The sequence below is a fragment of the Pteronotus mesoamericanus genome, unplaced genomic scaffold (genome assembly GCF_021234165.1).
Source record: "Pteronotus mesoamericanus isolate MK-2021 breed Mesoamerican mustached bat unplaced genomic scaffold, CSHL_Meso_final contig_50, whole genome shotgun sequence".
NCBI classification, from domain to species: Eukaryota; Metazoa; Chordata; class Mammalia; order Chiroptera; family Mormoopidae; genus Pteronotus; species Pteronotus mesoamericanus.
The window spans coordinates 44,850,240-44,868,008 of record NW_026555186.1 but is presented as its reverse complement, the minus strand read 5'-3'; the positions used below and the strand labels follow the sequence as shown (position 1 = coordinate 44,868,008).

At 36.6% G+C, this 17,769-nt stretch overlaps 1 protein-coding gene across 1 annotated transcript in view; it reads right to left on the bottom strand.

Moving 5' to 3' along the window:
• ERAP2 (endoplasmic reticulum aminopeptidase 2) overlaps nucleotides 1-17,769 on the bottom strand; it is a 36,533-nt gene that overhangs the window by 11,315 nt on the left and 7,449 nt on the right. Inside the window, exons 4-12 of the mRNA XM_054578288.1 lie at nucleotides 15,949-16,083; nucleotides 13,994-14,114; nucleotides 11,798-11,952; nucleotides 8,100-8,213; nucleotides 7,128-7,259; nucleotides 6,752-6,883; nucleotides 4,434-4,502; nucleotides 3,274-3,449; nucleotides 1,044-1,123 (exon numbers count right to left, since the gene is read on the bottom strand). Coding sequence (XP_054434263.1) covers nucleotides 1,044-1,123; nucleotides 3,274-3,449; nucleotides 4,434-4,502; nucleotides 6,752-6,883; nucleotides 7,128-7,259; nucleotides 8,100-8,213; nucleotides 11,798-11,952; nucleotides 13,994-14,114; nucleotides 15,949-16,083 — 1,114 coding nt within the window. The remainder of the gene's footprint in view (nucleotides 1-1,043; nucleotides 1,124-3,273; nucleotides 3,450-4,433; nucleotides 4,503-6,751; nucleotides 6,884-7,127; nucleotides 7,260-8,099; nucleotides 8,214-11,797; nucleotides 11,953-13,993; nucleotides 14,115-15,948; nucleotides 16,084-17,769) is intronic.

The window sequence follows — 17,769 nt, the reverse complement described above, 5'->3', positions numbered from 1 at the left end:
TTCATATGGAAAAGATTGCTAAATTTGTTCTAAAAAACAATTGATACAGGTCTAAGAGGCCTGCAAGGGCCCAGTGAGCCAGATCATGAGCATGACTGGAATTTGGTTTGATTTATTAGTGGCTTTATCTCAAGCTTTAGTTACTGATCATTGAAATATGTATATGTAAATAGGTGATTCATTTGTCCAGTCCTTGTTTTGGGTGAAATAACAACTCCAGTTTGAATATGATGCTATGATGGAAACCCTCTCAAATTTCATTGAAGCTTTTAAGGGAAAATTAAAGTATTAAGTGTTTTTTAATATGACAAATATTATATTAGGTGGTAAAATAACATTATAATATTCTCTTAATAACTCTGTGAGGCCTAGTCCTCATTCAAATAAGGTAAGAAAATTAAAGTTTAGGATTAGTTTAAAAAATTTCTTGCAGTGCCCAGTGTGGCTCAGTTTGTCGGAGCTTCATCCCATAACCAAAATGTTGCGGGTTTGATTCCTGGTCACTGTGCATATGATCTCAGATCTGGGTGCTTATGGGAGGCAACCCATCGATGTTTGTCTCTCACATCGATGTTTCTCTCTCTCCATTCCTCTCTTTCTAAAAGCAATGAAAAAATGTCTTTGGGTGAGGATAAAAGAATACAATAAAATTAAAAAATAATTTTTGTAAGGTCACACACCTAATAGATGACAGAATGATGATATGAATCCACAGACAATAAATTCCTGACTGTATGCTTTTTTATACTATACATTTTTGCCTCATGGCTTAACAGCTGGATTCGTGGGTATTAAAAGACATAGGACAACATGCCATCATTTCTTCATACAAATAAAACTTATCTCTGAATGCTAACCCACTAAACCACCCACTAAATGAACATTTTACTTCCTAACTAAAATATTCTTTTAGTAACTAATATATGGATAAATGAGAAATACCCCCAAATTAAATTACTTATTAGTAGTATTTTTATTCTAAATAGTTCAGAATATATTTAATTTCGGAATTGAAACACTTGTTTGGCTAATCAGTTCCTTACCTGTCTTTGATTTTAGAACGTGTCTGTAAATTGCTTTAGAGAAACTCGTGGAGTAGGTCAATGGAATATGCCAAAGGTACCTATGTTAGAAAGTAAATACTGTTACAAATTAAATAAATGGCTATTTTAATGTTCACAGTTTCACATTGTCAAATTCAGATAAGCCGTAAAAGACACCCAACCACCCATCCTTTACATTATTGGTGGCCTTATAAATTTTATAGGCCAAGACTAGCAGATCCTTGGGTATGAAATAATTCTTCCATGATGATTATGTGCAGCAATACATACCTAGTTGAATTCTGTCACAATTACCTGTGCCATTTTCTGTCTAAATCTCATGCCACAGTGAGTTCTTTTAATTGTTTTCTTTAAGGAGGAGAAAAACATCCAGTCTTCCTTTCACACTTCCAAAAACTCTGACAGCCTGACACTAATTCAAATAACTGAATCAAAGCTCTAGGGGGAAGCCTTAAGAAACCTAGATCTTATTGCAGCATGATTTTCCACTTATCCTTTTGCTCAACAATGCTAGCCACATCCAACTGCCCACTTGCTGACTGTGAGTGAGTGGTCAACAGCTTAGGATCTGCAGATTAGCAAGTCCAGAGAGCAGAAAAGTAGCACGGACGGGAGCAAAGGCCTCAGTAACTTTTCAATGGCCCTCCTATGGTAAATAACAGAAACCTTCACTTTTTTATAACTTTCTAGCAGCTTCTAGGATTTATTTCTTCTATCACATTAAGCCATTTTAGCTATAGTAATCCTGTGCATGTAAAAATCATGTGCTTGAAAATACCAACATGTGTACAATGGAAAGGAGAGTGAAGATCTTCCAATTATGCCTCAAAAAATATTAAAATAAAAGAAACAATGTACACAGAGCCCATCTAGTAAAGGGTCAGAAGGGCTTATCTACCTGCCAAACCACAAAGGGTACAGATAACTAAAAAAACAATTGAAATATTTATACAAAAAGATAAAAGTAGACCGATAGATATTGCCAAGACAATGGAATGAGATCCCTGGATGAACCTTGGATCTGGAAGGAAAGGGAATTTTCCAGATAAACATATCTGGGAATAAAAAAGAGTGAGAATAGCATTTCATAAGTTTGAATAGGCATGGGTCATAGTGTAATAATTTTATAACAGTAATCTAAAAACTGCCTTGGTTAGAGGAAAAGTACAGACCACTGTAGATCTTTGTTATTCTGGACTATACACACTACTGAGCTCTCTCATGATATTTTGATAAGTTACAAAATTGTGAGTCCTGCTTTCCCAATAGTGAATCAAACATTAAATTTTCCAGGCTGTATTGCCAAGTTACAAATTGTCTAAGCTCTTTGAGGTTCGGACTTCAGAAGGACATACAGAAAAATAGAAAGCTGTGTGTAACATAGAAAAGTAGCACAAGAGTTGCTGTTGGATTGGAAATAAGTAACTGATGAAACAAAAAGAGAAAACATTCTATGTATATATTCTGTATGGTAAAGACCTTGAGTTTGCTTCTGATTCTCAGAAAAATTCTAGAATTTGTTATTAGACAGACAGATGTTTAGGAAAAAAGAAATAATCTAAGAGCCAGCACAGATTCACTTGGATTATTTCACTTTAAAATAACCCAATTCCCCTAGATAACAGGGCTAATAGATCAGAGAAATGTGAACAGTGTTGTGTTTCTTAATTTCAGTAAAGCTTTTAACAGGTTTTCTCAGGATATGCTGGTGAACAAGACAGCGTGGTTAATTGGATTTGCTTTTATTATTACCAAGGACATCATATATTTTAAGACATTACATTTATAGTTTATTACTGAATATAAAAAGACAACAGGAGGGCTAAGCAACTAATTTATCACATAGGTACTATCTTTTCTCTCTGATAATTTGTATAGCTGTCATAACACTTTCTAGGTATAGGCCAGACACACAACTTACTAGGGCCCAGAATCCTAGTAGTGAAAAGAGTCAGTGTCTACTATAATAGAACCCTCTGCCACCCTCTGCCTCAGATCTGAGATTCTAAAGGCGGCTGCAGAATTACTAAGAATGCAGCTGCCAACCACCTAATGGGCCACCAGCAGCTCTTTAAATCTTGTTATCAAGGCCTCTGATACTTGTGTAGAAATAGCATCCCACAGTTGCCAGAGAAGCTGAAAGAAAGTTAATGCCCTAACAAGCAAACTGAAATGAGGTAAATTAGAACAATAAAAGAAAAACAGCCACCTTTCCTGCAGGGCCCTCCATTCAGGGTCCTCTTTAAACACCCCGCCCAGGAAGCGCTCCTGTCGCAGTCGGAGCAAACGCCCTTCTCGCTCAACAACCACAAGGGGAATTCCTTTCTGCAGAGTCCACGTAGCCATCATCTCTTTGACCTCCACATTTTCCCCCTGAAAGGTGAGCTGAAATGACAAGTGACTGTGGTTAAGTCAACACAGCGGGGAGAAAACAAAGAGAAATGAGAAACTTAGGGCTCCAGGGACGCCAGAAACAAGGCTACAGGCAGGGGCGGGGACCGACGCAGGCTGCAGCCTGGGCAGAGCAATGCAGGAACTGGACGGGGCCGTCTGCGGGTTACCTGAAGGAGGATGTACGTGGGAGCTTGAAGGTTAGCGCTAGGCAGGAAAAGCCTAGAGGAAGGGCTTGAGGCTGCAGCCTTCCTCCTGCTCCCTTTCAAAACAAAAAGAAAAGAAACACCTCTCCGTTTAATAGTGATGGAGTCCAGGGTGGATGGCTTAGGAGAGAACTGGCTGTCTTTAGGGGAAGCCTTAAATATTCCAACAGAATGATATGTCAATAAAGGTATATTAATGCAGAACAAAACCTCTAGCTTCCTAGCTTCTAGTAGGCATTGCTGATCACGGGATGATGCTGAATCTTCCTTTAGAAAGTGTAATTTATGGGCTTCCCATGACTCTTTAAAAGAAAAATTTGCCTTTTGCGCCCCCCCCCCATTATGACTTTATGTTTTCTCTCGTCTACAGTGCTCCATTAACTTCCCAGAAGTAAACAAAAGACAGGGCCTCAAGAAAGCCAAAAGCCATTCACTTTATTTCCAAATCTAACATACTGGGTTTGGCATTTTTCAGAGTTTAAAGGATGCCAGTGCAGCAGTCACCACACAGAGGAATTTGGAGCTAAGATATTTTTAGCTAGCAGTGGGCTTGTGGGAAAGCTGACTTGTAACAACAAAAATATAGTAGTAACAGCATCATCCCCCTAAATGGCCTGAACTTTCCTTTTTCAGTCAGCTTTGTTTCAAGGAAAATTCTGGAGTACCTTTTCCTCTCCAGTTATTTAAAGGGACAGTTGGGCTGTTCTACACACTAATGCCAGCCAAGTGAGGGGCCAGATGTCTTCTGCTCTGCTGGTCTCATTATACTTACCATGCTGCTTGTCCTCTTGGAATCAGAATAACAAAATCCAGCAGATGTTAAATCACCTTCTAAACAATTCTGTAAGACAAGAATAAAAGAGCACTGCCATTTGGGCACTGACAGTTGACTGGATATGCATATTAGACATGAATGCAGATGTTTATTGTCATAGCCATATGAAAATTTAATTCATCTAAACACAACAAGGAGCATAGCAATTCATGAAATGAAAAAAAAGAAGGCATCTTCTCAGTGACCATAGGAAATACACAAAAGTTCCTTCATAAGTGGCTCTGCTCCTTATCATATCTCAGTGAATTACATTTTTGTATATATGCGTATATTTAAAGTTTGGTAAATTCAGTGTGGTGGGATAACTGTTCTAGGGTTGAATCAGTTTGTGGAATTTTTCCTTCATTTATTGGGATGGCCAAAAAGTTTGTTTGTTTGTTTATTTTTCCCCCCTAAGATGGCTCTAGCAGCACTTGGTGACTTTAACTTCATTCGAAACAATTTTGTTACATTGTCTTGTCACTGGTCATGTCAGCTTGCATTTTTAAAAAAACTTATCAAAATTGGTGAATTTTTGTTTAGCCATTTTAATATTGAAGGTGGAAAAAATACACAACATTTGTGGCATAATATGCTTTATTATTTGAAGAAAGGTAAAACACAACCAAAATGAAACGCAAAAAGAAAGGTCTGTGCAGTGTATGGAGAAGGTTCTGTGACTGATTGAATGTGTCAAAAGTGGCTTGAAAAGTTTTGTGCTGGACAGTTCTCCCTGGACAATGCTCTATGGTCAGGTAGGCCAGTTGAAGTTGATAGTGGTCAAATTGAGACATTAACAGAACAATCAACATTATACCACATGGGAGATAGCCAACATACTCAAAATATCCAAATCAATATAGTTATTGGTGAAAATGAAAAATGTGTATTTTATTTTATTGAAAAACTAAATTGGCTTTTTGGACAACCCAGTATTTTCTTTCCCTTGGGAAATGTACATTATTCTTTTATTCTGCATGTTACTCATGCCCTTATTTAACATTCAGGCAACTGTGTCTAGCATTAACTTCCTCCTACCATATCATAAGTTTCTTGGCATTGGGGGAAACACCTTTGCTTACCTGGCTATTCCCAATGACTACCACAGTAGCATACAGGGGTGTGCAAAAGTAGATTTACTCTGTCATTGTGACATTCTTTTGAGTTAATAAAGCTACTGTAATAGTCATAACTTTCATGTATTTTTTATACAAACAACTGTATATCTTACTTTTGCTCACCCCTGCAAAATGAATGCACAATAAATTTTGAACTCAGAATTGGTATAAGACCTAAGAAAGTCACCAACTTGGTAATAAACCCTTGAATAATCAGAAGTTAATGCTCTAAGGGCAACTGGAGATGGGAAAAACAACACACACTGTCTTAAGCTCTCAAGTGCTCTTAAATGATTTTAAGAAAAATAAAACAGAATTCTTCTGATTTCCAAGTTGCCATTGACAGGTGTTAGAATTGACATTATGGGACACAATGCTGAATAAGATGTTTTCAAGAATATCTCATTTTCTTACCAGTTTCATTTGGCATCAGAAGGGGGTGAACTAGAATATAGAACCTTTAGTCGAAGGTTAAATGGGAGACTTCCCTGATAACTAGCAAGAAGCTGTGATGTGATTGAAAGAACGGATACTGAATTTAGAGTCAGAAAACAGATTTTAAGCACTGACTCCATCACTCACTTGCTATATGATCTTGAGCAAATCTCTTCCTTAGTATTAGTTTTCCCATATGTAAAAAGGGGTAAGAATGCCTACTTTACCTTCTGGATATGGTTATAAGCATAATGTGACAAAAATTAACATAGCAATATTCACAGTTGGCTTTGAAAAAAATCCTCTTATTGTTGTCAAATATCTCCTTTAATTCCCCTCTACACCCGCTACACACACCAAAGACAGGCTGAGCAAGTAGAGCTCAACCTTAAAACTTGGACAGAAATTAGATATTATTATAATAGGAATTACAAAGTCATTACAGATTTTGGAAAATGGGAAGATAAAAGTGTAGGGTTTACAACAGAAGGGAAAACAAAGAGAAGGAGGTCAAGTATAAACCTCTGCAGTTAACCCAGTACGGCATCCTGGTTTAGAATGGAGCCAAAGGAAAAATGAAAGTGGTACCTTCTAAGGACCCTGGCAGTATGGCAAGTGGAATAAATATTTGTTGACTGACAATGTAATTATTTATAAATCTTTATAATTAGCCTATCACCTGATAGGCTTTACAATGATCTACTATAATCCAACATGACTTACATTTGACAGACTGCTCCATAAATCATCATTCTTAGCATTTCTATAGCTGAACTTATTTAAGTAATGAATAACTCCTTTCTGAAATTTCTCCTCACTTAGGAAATCCTTGAGCATATTCAATATACAAGCTCCCTAAAAACAAAAAAGACAACAAAGAAAAACAATATAAATATATAAAGGAAAAGGTAGTGTGATATGTTTTTAAAGGAAGCTTAATTTTATAGAACATGCATAATGTCTGAAAAATGAACAGCAAGTAAAACAAAAAGTGAAACAGGTGACCGTAACCTGGCAGCACAGCTTAACCTGTTGATTGCACAGGCCTCCTTATATTTCTCCTGAAAGCAGAGTTTCTACTGCCTACAGCATTTACTACCTTGTTGTAGGAAATCATGTCAAACATTTCTTGTATTTGAGTAGGAGTTTCTGCTTGATTGGAGATAGGATGGGATGAATTTAATGAATCTCTTTTAATTACTTCAAAACACACTTCCAAAAAATAGTCATCCTAAACAAGAGAGAACAATTTTTTCAGTTTCAATTTGACACATTCAAAGCAATAGAAAACATGCTAAGTTTAGTAATATATTCTTAGAAGTCTTCAATCAATTTTTTACAGTTCATTAAAAGTTTCTTTCCCCTTATATATTGCCTTTTCACCAATTCTCTACTTCATAGACGTATAAATCCAACATCTCCTCAAGATATGTCATGAACGTTTACTAGCTACCAAGCCTTTGGATATAGAGCTAAAACTAATGGTTCCTATTTAGTGAACACTTGCTATGTGCCAGGACCTTACATCCATCATCCGCCATCCTTTCAACACCCTGCATGGGAGGTGCATAATATGCATTTTACATATGAGAATATGCAAAGCATTGAACTAAGACACAGATTCAGCACATAGCAAATAAGAAGACACTAACTTTGAATCCATGTCTCTCTATACCATACTGGACCAAATGCCTACCCCAAAGAGCCAATATTCAAACTCCCTGGTGCCTATAAAAAGCCATGTTTGAAGAAACCTTTTACACATTTTGGGGAAGTAAATAGTAGGCCTTTTGTAAATTCTAGGGCAAATCTGCCAACATATTGATCTCAAACTTCTAGCCTCTCCAGAAATATGAGAAAGTAAATTTCTGTTGTTTAAGCCACCCAGTTTGTTACTTTATCATGGCAGGCCTAGCAAACTAATGCAGTTTGCTTTGTATATTGAACAGAACACCATAGATTAAAAAACACCATGCTATATTGTTTTCTCTTTAGCGTTCACTAAAAATTTTAACAGTAAGTTAATGATTCCTTAGGACATATTGTATGACATACAAGGTTATGAACTTACAAATTGTAGCTCTGGATATGTAGCAGTAATAGAGATAAGTTCCATGTATTTTGCAAAACCCTCATTGAGCCAAATATCATTCCACCATTCCATTGTAACCAGGTTGCCAAACCACTAGGAGGTAAAAGCTCAATGTTATTGAAAGTTTAAAAATATAGAAAATTGTTAACCATAGCAAAAAATATAATGGATGCTAACTTTCTTGTAGTAATTAGGGCCTTTCCTCTATATCTTTGCCACTCTTTTCTCTCTCTACAGTTCCTTCCATTGCAGTGATTTTCAGCCTTTTTCATCTCATAGCACACATAAAATAATTACTAAAATTCTGTGGCACACCAAAAAATATATTATAATTTTTGCATATCTGACAAAAAATAGGTGTAATTCTGATTCATTCAAATTGGACAGCTATTGTTGTGTTGGCTGTTGTCATTTTTTTGACAATCTAAGGGAAAAGAGGTCAGTGCCTCTACTAAATAGTAAGGTGTTGTATGTTGTAAAAATTCTTGCAGCCCTGGTCAGGTGGCTCAGTTTGTTGGCTCGTCATCCCTTACACCAAAAGGTTGCAGGTCGATCCTTGGTCAGGGTGCATAAGGGAACCAACTGACTGATGTCTCTCTCTCTCGCTCTCTTTCTGTTTCCTTTCCTCTCTCTCTAAAAATCTATAAACATATTCTTGCATAAGGATTTAAAAAAAATTTATTGTGGCACACCAGTTGGAAATTGTTGCTCTGAGTTCCCTGCCTTCTGGTCTCACCGCCATATTTTTGCTTGCTTCACTTTTCTTTTTTGTTCCCATTGCCTGCAGCTCCCCAACTTTCATTTTATCTCCTCCAAATGTTATATTTAACATTTAGCTCCTCCTAGCTATTATATTTAATATTCTGGAAGAAAATAAAACATTTTGTGGGCTTTTTCTCTCTCACACAACAACTGTAATCTCAGCTTATCTTTGATGTATGGTGATGGTGTAAGAAAAACTATAAGCCAAAATATCCTTGGTGAAGTTAACCTCTTTATATTCAGTAGCAGGTACTTAAGAGAATCAAGCATTCATTTAGGACTTTCAGACTGTTATATGATATTACTGATGGGCAAATTTTGTTGTTAATTTCTTCCTTGACATTTCCAGGGATTAACTTGGCTAGTAAAGTGAATGAATTTCTGAGATTTGAACTATATATACATAAAATTAAAAGGACGATTAAGGATAATCTAAATAGAAACTTATCTATATTTGATCTGTAACACCAGTTTTAAATACTACTATTTTTTCATGTACTTTTATATTGTATTTGTTTATTTAGCCTATATACCCAATATAATGCATATAGTGTACCTATTTTAGGATTGCAATCGTCAGAAGGACAGGGAACTTTAAAAGATTTTAAGATTCAGAAGAGCCTTGTTACAGTTATACAAGTAGAGAAGAGCAGCTACATCTGCAGCTTTTAGAAAATAAGATCTATTCCTTTTTTGATGACCCTCACATCATTTTGTGAGTGTGCACCAATCTTCCCAAGGGGCTCTGTGAGAAAGGACAGAGGTTGTTTCCTCAATATGAGAAGTGATGAACATGAGAAACACAGGTTGAGCTGATTCTGATCACTTTTCCAGTTAGCAAGAGTGGTTTGTTTATTCATTCATTCAGTGAGTCTCTGTGGAGAACCTATGTTCCTGGTACCATGCCATATGTTACAAATGTAAATGCAAATAATACAACCTCTGCCTCAATACAAATGATGGAGGTCAACAAATAGACATAAGTGCAATAAAGCGTTACTGATGCCATGATCAATATCTATACAAGGGACAGGGAGGATTCCAGCAGGAAAGAATCAGTTCTCCTTAGAGAGTGTGTTGATTAGTTAGGAAATGACTCATTTCCTAGGTCTTGCAAGTGGCCCTCAGGTATGTTGGGAGTGGTATGTGCTCTAGGCAGATCAGTAAAAGCAAAACCATAGAGAAGCAACACAACCTGGCATGTTCAGGAATTGGCAGTGGTCTGAGATGGTTAAAGCTTAAGGTGTCAGTAAGAGATGAGGCTGGAGAGATGGAGAGGAGCTGTGTCATCCCCATGGACCCCTGGCATTTTGTATGCCATCCTGTGGACCCCTGACTCACCCAGTTGGCATTGGGAGTCAGCCAGGGTTTTACACAGGGGAGTGACATGGTCCTATGGAGACAAAATAGTCAAGGCAAAAATTCCAATGCAACTTGCTGCTTCAACCCTATACGCTGCATCTCCACAAAAGAGAAGAAGCTATTAAAGGAAGACTCAGAGGGAGCCTGGAGATTTAGAGGTAGAGCTCACTGACTATGGCCATTTCCCTACAAACACTGGGTAGAAAAATTAGGAATCCCTAGACTAAGTTAAGTGCTTTAGAGTTACCAGTGACTAATAACCAAAATCCCTAAGATGGGACAGTGGGGAGATCCTAAATCAGAGAAAACTGTCCACATGTTCTCATAGCAAAGTGCTGAGCTTGACTCCTCTGTAATTGGGCACTTAGTTCACTACTTAAAAAAGTAAAAAAAAGTAAAAACAAGACTTATTATTATGGTGATGATAAAAGATAAAGTTAAAACTTAAAAATAAGAGTCACTACCAGATTCTACCTATGTTCCTGGTACCATGCCATATGTTACAAATGTAAATGCAATCATGTATTCACCTACATGGTTAAAGAGAATTTCTAAGGCCCTTCATAATCCACTGTGTCACCGAGGATTTTCAGAAATGAAATAAAGTAGAAATAATCTCTGATACGTATGGTGCTGTTTTATAGTTTCATATCTGTATGTAAGACAGAGTTGATAGTTGGGTCTTGGAACTCTTACTCTGCAAGAAATGGTAGCAGTGGCCATCATTAATGACTAATATTTATTGAGTGCCTACTACATGACAGGAACAGATACTAATTTGTAAACCTAACAACAGTTCCAAGAAGCAAGAGCTATTATTAACTTAATAATATAGATGAGGACACTGACGTGTAGAGAGGTAGGTAATGTGTCCAGGGTCAGCAGCCTATGAGTACTGAGGTGCGGCCTTATGGCCATGTATTCACAGGTCCCAACCAAAAGGAGACTGCTTTTGCCTTAGATTGGAATGTCACAGTACTAAGGGGTATAAGAAGAAATATATTTAATAGAAATCCCTTTTTGTAGGGTTTCCAATCCTGTGTTTTATGTATCTGCATACTTCCTACTCTACCAAAACACAACTTTAAGACTTTACCTTGAAGGGTTTTAGAAAATATAGTGACCAGTCCTCTTATGATAAAATTCCTGTGTGAGTCCCATAGTCTAGAACTGGAGCCTTCTGCTACTTAACACACTGTGTTTGGTTTGGTAATCCATAAGGTCCCCTATATAGGTTAAGTGATATACAGGGTCCAGCGGAAGTAACACCTGCTTGAGTGTGGTTGGTGGGGTAATAATATGTGTTTAATAATTTATAGTTTTAATTTGAACATTTCACCTAAAATGTCATATGGATGCTTGAGTGTGATATTGTTATGTTACAGAATTACATGCTTATGATTTTGTAATAAAAGATGTTGTAATTGGAAAGGGTGTTATTTGTGCCAGACCCTGTATGATAATTTTATATTGTTTCAGGAATATTGGTGGAATTCTGTATAATGAATGCTCTTTTGGACTGATACTAAGAAAATTTCATGAGTACCAAGTACCTGGTGTGCTAGTTCATGGGCTATGACTCTGGTGACCCACAGTTTATCAGAAGCAGAAGAGGTCTTGGGATCAAAGAGTAATGACGTCTCTCTATATGTGATGAGGCCCCAATTTTCCATGGCTCCAGCTTCAAAGTCAGGAATGGCAATTAGATCTAAAACATAAGAACAACCACACTTGATAATTATGTCTTCCACACCAGAGGTGAGATTTTCTTCTTCCTCAGGTACATTATGGTCCTTGCAGTGTATATAGCAGACTTTCTAAAAACATCAAGAATATCTGACAATTGACATGCTGTCTAATAGTTGTACTAAATATAGTCAGTACCCAGGTCAAGTAGAATATATTCTATCAATACAGTTTTGGTTGTAACTGATACAACCTATTGACATTTAACCATATTTTTTTTTCAAAAACTGCTGGACTCTGAAAATACCATGGATGCATTAATGCTATGAAAATAATTTATTTAGTATACTAAAAACTTTTAAAATAAAAGGTGTCAAATAATTTTTAATGTGTTTGAAATTCACCAAAACATATAATGAACTCATTTCTACAAAAATAGCAAGTTAAAAGATTTTAATTTCAAGATAACACTTTTAGGAACAATCTGTAGTCAATATTGCGATTAATATTTCAGGCACATATGGCCTCTCTTATGAGCAAACATCCTTTAAGGCATAGAGAAAAAATGCGGTGAGCACCAATTCTTTTTTACCTCAATTTCCTTTCAACATTGATATTTCCTCTACCTCCTAAGTCTTGGGCAGTGGGAGTGAAATTTAATCATTTTTCAGCAACTCAGGTATAATGTAGGTTAACTTGTATCCATGTATGTGTGTGTGTGGGTCTGTACATCCTTTGCCAGTGACTGCATGTAGGTTAGAAAATTAAAATTTCTGGCTAATATTTAATCTTGATTTTTTTTTGTCTGCCTGGCTGTTTTGGAAGAAATACTGTTTGGCTAAAAAGGAAGGTAGTTTTTTTTTTAAGTTTGTAATGAACCATGCCACTTGGCTTATAATTGCATTGTCTGGAATTAGTACTGGTTAATTCTGATGTATAAACAAATACTTAAAACAAAATAGAAAACAAAATTAGAACTAATAATTAGTATTCATTAGCACTTCAGTGTGGGAATGACTCCTTTTCTAAATTGCCCTGATGATTTCCTATTAGTTGGACTATTTCCCAAAGCCACTAGAGACACTTACCTGCTCTATTTTTTCTTAAACTGCATCCTTATTTTCAGTTACTTTAAAAATACATTTCATATACTCTCCAAGGCTGCATTTGTTGATGGGTCTTATTTGATCTTTCCTTGACTTTTGACATAGAGGACAGCAATGGATTGTGTATAAACTGAATTAAGTATATCTGTGCTAAGGACTATATAGAACCGACATTCTAATAGTACAATGGCACTCAGGAACTATAGGAATAAGCTCCTGATGTCTTTTACAGTTTCCTTTTACCTTCTGTAAAAAGAAAAAAATGTATAGAGGTTGGAGAGAAAGGGCAAGAAAGATATGATAAGAAGCATTTCCTAATATCCCAAAGAAAAATAAATGTTTTGTCTCTGTCAGAAACTTTTAAAAAGTAATCTACATGTTATAAAATTAAATCATAGTTTTTATATTTTCTGCAACATTATAAAAATCACAAGGTTTATTTTTAAGATAAAAAATTAAAACCAAGATAGACTATGTGTTTTTTAATATAAAGATCTACTACCATATTCAAATGATCTATTCTCTTCAAATCTTTTTAAAATCTTTGCCACAGTTTTTCTTATCTTCCAACCTCAATTGCAAGACAGAAAATAGATGAAGGGACAATTTTCAGCTGCTTGCATAAACCTTTGGCAACATTTATAAAACATTACTGGTCCTTTACAAATGTGGTATAGAAAAAAATGTGCTCCGGAAAATTCATCCAACTAATCCTAATATGCAATACAGCTATTTTAATATTAAACCCAATAAATGAAAAGAAAAATGGTCCACACTACTTGGGCTTCTCATAAATACCTTATTTTTTCACTCAAGGATCATCTCTGAAGTACAAATTATTGCTGCCTCTGCTAAATGAACCTCTTCAGTGCTCATTTAAATCACATACAAAAGGAAAAAAGTTAAAGCAAATTATATAAGCAAAAATAAAGACAATGACATGGACTTTGTACCTACCCAGTTTTGGGAGTGGATAGTTGATATCAAAGTAATTTTCATAAAAATCAAGCAGCTTCAATGATGCTTCCAAAGCATAATGAGTTTGACTCCATTTCTCTGGGGATGCATAGATGGACACCTGCGAAATGTTGATCAGAAAAAGTTGCCTTTGAATGACAGCTCCCTGGCACAGTACCGTTGCTAACAACCCTCACCCAAAGAAAGGCAGACTGCATTTTCCAAGAAATTGTTCAGATACTACTAAAGCATGCTGTCGATAGGAGATAAGATATTCTGTAAAGTATGAAAGCAAAGGCCACTCATGAAAATTATAAACAACCTAGGAATTATTAACAATCTATTCCTAGTCAGGGGTGTCCAATCTGTGGCCCACAGGCCGCCTGCAGCTCAGGATAGCTATGAAGGCGGCCCAACACAAAATCGTAAATTTACTTTAAACATTATGAGATTTTTTTGTGATTACGCGTTGCAATGTATTTAATGTGTGGCCCAAAACAACTTTTGCATTGTGATTTACGCATTGCAATGCGTAATCACAAAGTTTCCAGTGGTGACTCAGAGACACCAAAAGTTTGGATACCCCTGGTAGGTGTTAATTATAAATTTCAAGCTACAATATATTAACCTATTCAGTCAAGAGAGTCCACCTGAGCTCATCAGCATGATGTACACTTGAGAACCCTTCCAAAATTATGACTACTAGCACAGTTCAAATAAAACATAGTTTTATGAGGTGGGAAAGCCTTCAAGAACTTACTGGATCCAGCCTCCCCCACCCTCTTCCAAGTCTAGTTTACTTTAAACTCAAAAATGTACAAATACGTTCATTGACCCTCTTTAAAGTAATTAAGTAGAAAGAATACGGTTAGATTTTAATTTTCTTGGATTTCAAGTATAATGCTACTTTCATTTCATTATCTGCTTTCATGCTCCAAATTAATTAAAGTTCTTCAGAACTTTAATAGGAAAGATATGTTAATGGCCACCCTGTTTCGATGGATTACCAGGCACTGTGTTAAAAGTTTACATTAAACCTAAGTCCCCTCAGTAGCATTGTGGCATAGCTATTATCTTCATGGAGTTTATGTAACTTGCTCCAAGTCACCCAGGTGGAGTACTATAGACCTGGGATAAGAACCCAAGGAAGCTGACAGCAGACTGTTCTCTGAAATAAAGTGCCATCTGACCTCTCATCTATCTATAGCTATGCACATACAAACCTATGTGCAGAGATGCCGTGATATGTATATATCTACATACATGTAGGTATAATATGTATGGAAATTGCAATAGCCATTTTATAGCTATTTTCATAAGCACTATTTTATCGTTCTTTGAATATGCTTTTATGTTGATCATTTGGTTCCTCAGGGTAAGGAGTTCTTTTTAATTTTAATGTCTTTATTGATGTTGACAAAACTTTATAAAATAGTTATTGGGTATTGTAAATTTTTGCAAACAGTGAAGACTCTAAAAATTATGAAGACCTCTTCTCATCAAGGAAAACAATTGGAAACAATGTGAATGTCCTGGAATAAGATGTTGTTTAAAAAATCTGTATGGTACTTCCATACTGTATAGTACTAAGCAATTATTAATATAATATTACAGAAAAATGTTTAATTAGGTTCTATTTTTATTGCCTATTATGGTGAAGATTGACTGAACATTGTCATATATTATTTCATTAATAGTGTATATATATAATATATTCTGTTACTGTATATACTGTCATATACTGACATACATATAGAAAATAATTGGAAGGTAAACACTAATATTATCAGAAATTACACCCTGGTATTGGGATTATGGATACTTTATTTTTTACATATTTGTAGTTTGTAAAATAAGCATGATATTTTGATAAAAGAAAAAGCTTAAGAAAATAGAAGCTCAGTGCCCTTAGGACACGTTTCTGTGCTGTGTATGAAATTGGCTCTCAGTCTCACCTTGACCCCTGATGAGGTTGTCCCGCTCACAGACGTGAAATCACAAACTATGTAGGCTACAAGGTAAGTACTCATTTTCACAGTTGTTTCAAAATGATCTTCCAAGAGGCCTCCTTCAAGTTCAATTGTCTTAACCTGAAAGAAGGAAAAGAATCAGTATTTGAAAACTGGAGTAGTTTACAACAGTGCCTGTGCCTTAAGCCAGGGGAGGTTGAGGGAAGCCTGACACTCTGAAGGACACTCGACGCCCTTGTAGGAGATCAGCGGCCTCTCACAACATTCTGTGGCCTTGCCTCCCTTTATTTTTCTTATCCCTGGACATTCTTGAAGACACAATGCACTATTTTGGGGATTCCAAAATGTATCCCAATCTTACATTGTTGCCTGAAAGCATAAAAACATCATAGATGCTTCTCCTTTCTGGAAATGCAGTAATCTCCAAATTGGCATTAAGTTCTGCACTTCTAAGGAAAAATACCAGAGAATGATCCCTTTCCTTTTGTTATATAATAAGTAAATCTCTGTTGCGGAAGGAAAGGGAGGCAAACTGTGCTAGATGCTTTGCCTATTGTGTGAGGTAGGTGTTATTTCACAGGTGAAGAAATGTTAGCTGATTGCCCAAGATCACACGGCAAGCTCCACAGCAAGGCCAAGATGTGGATGTGACCGTGTGACTCCAAAGACATTGCTCATTCTTTCACTTGCGTGTGACACTCGCTATGTGACAGCTTTAGTCATAGTCTTATTTTTATCTTTGCCTTATTGATTTCACAATGAAAGAAGTCAGGCCAAGGAGGTCATTAGTAATTTAAGCTTCTTCCCATGCACTGATGAAGCAAAAGTTTTAGGCCTACAGACTCCTCAGCTGCAGCTGTCAAATTTGCTGAATAATTACTGAATTCTATCTTTATTTGCTCTGGAGAGCTTGTCCCAGAGATGATCTTCAGTATGGTACCATACCCCTAAATGCCGAGTGGGTCAGATCCAGTAATCTGAAAATACCACTTTCTTCTAATTGGTAATAACTCTTGGGCTAGTTTGCTCCCCTCCCCTCCACCGTTCACACTGCCCCCCACCCTTTTCAAAGTGTCAGGCTTGTGGCAGTGCTAACCAGGGCTTATTGAGCATGTTTTCTGTGTTTGGTTAAGGTTGCAGTTTGTTTTGGCGAGAGGCAATAGCTTGAAATATTACCATAAACTGCCTAACCTACTTCAATGACAAATGTTTGTGCTATTCTACAGAATTTAATTCTACAGATTTCTATAAAAAAAAAATTCCGTTCCTAAGTTCCAATAAAGGAGAACACACTGACCAAATACTCTAAGGAAGTTAGCATTTTATACAGGACAAATTAATTTTGCCCCAAAATAATCCCCCCTTTTTTTTTCTGATATTCAGCCAGAGTCCTATGGCTACATACTCCTAGCAGAAGGGAGGGTTATGGTGGGAACCAGGGAGAAGACATTGTAGGGTTCTGGTCCAACTCGCCAGCAAAGCCATTTAGTCCAGTGTGTGGAGGGGTGACGAGAGGAGGAGGCAAGGCTGTGGTACTATGGGGAAAATGAGAGTCTGTGACACTAGGCTACTGGTGGCAAAGATGGTTAGGAGACAGATGGGCATTCCCTCTGATTTTTGACCCCAGATAAAGATGTAGCCCATAGAGGTGGAGGGTGATCCACGTAGATTAGCATCACCTGAAATGGAAGTGGATGGAGGGTTAGTGTGAGTTCATCCCGGATGGTGATGTAAGCTCCATGTATGAAACACTTGTTGCTAAACGAGGATTTAGCTCTTTTCTCAACACGGCAGGACTCTGTTTGC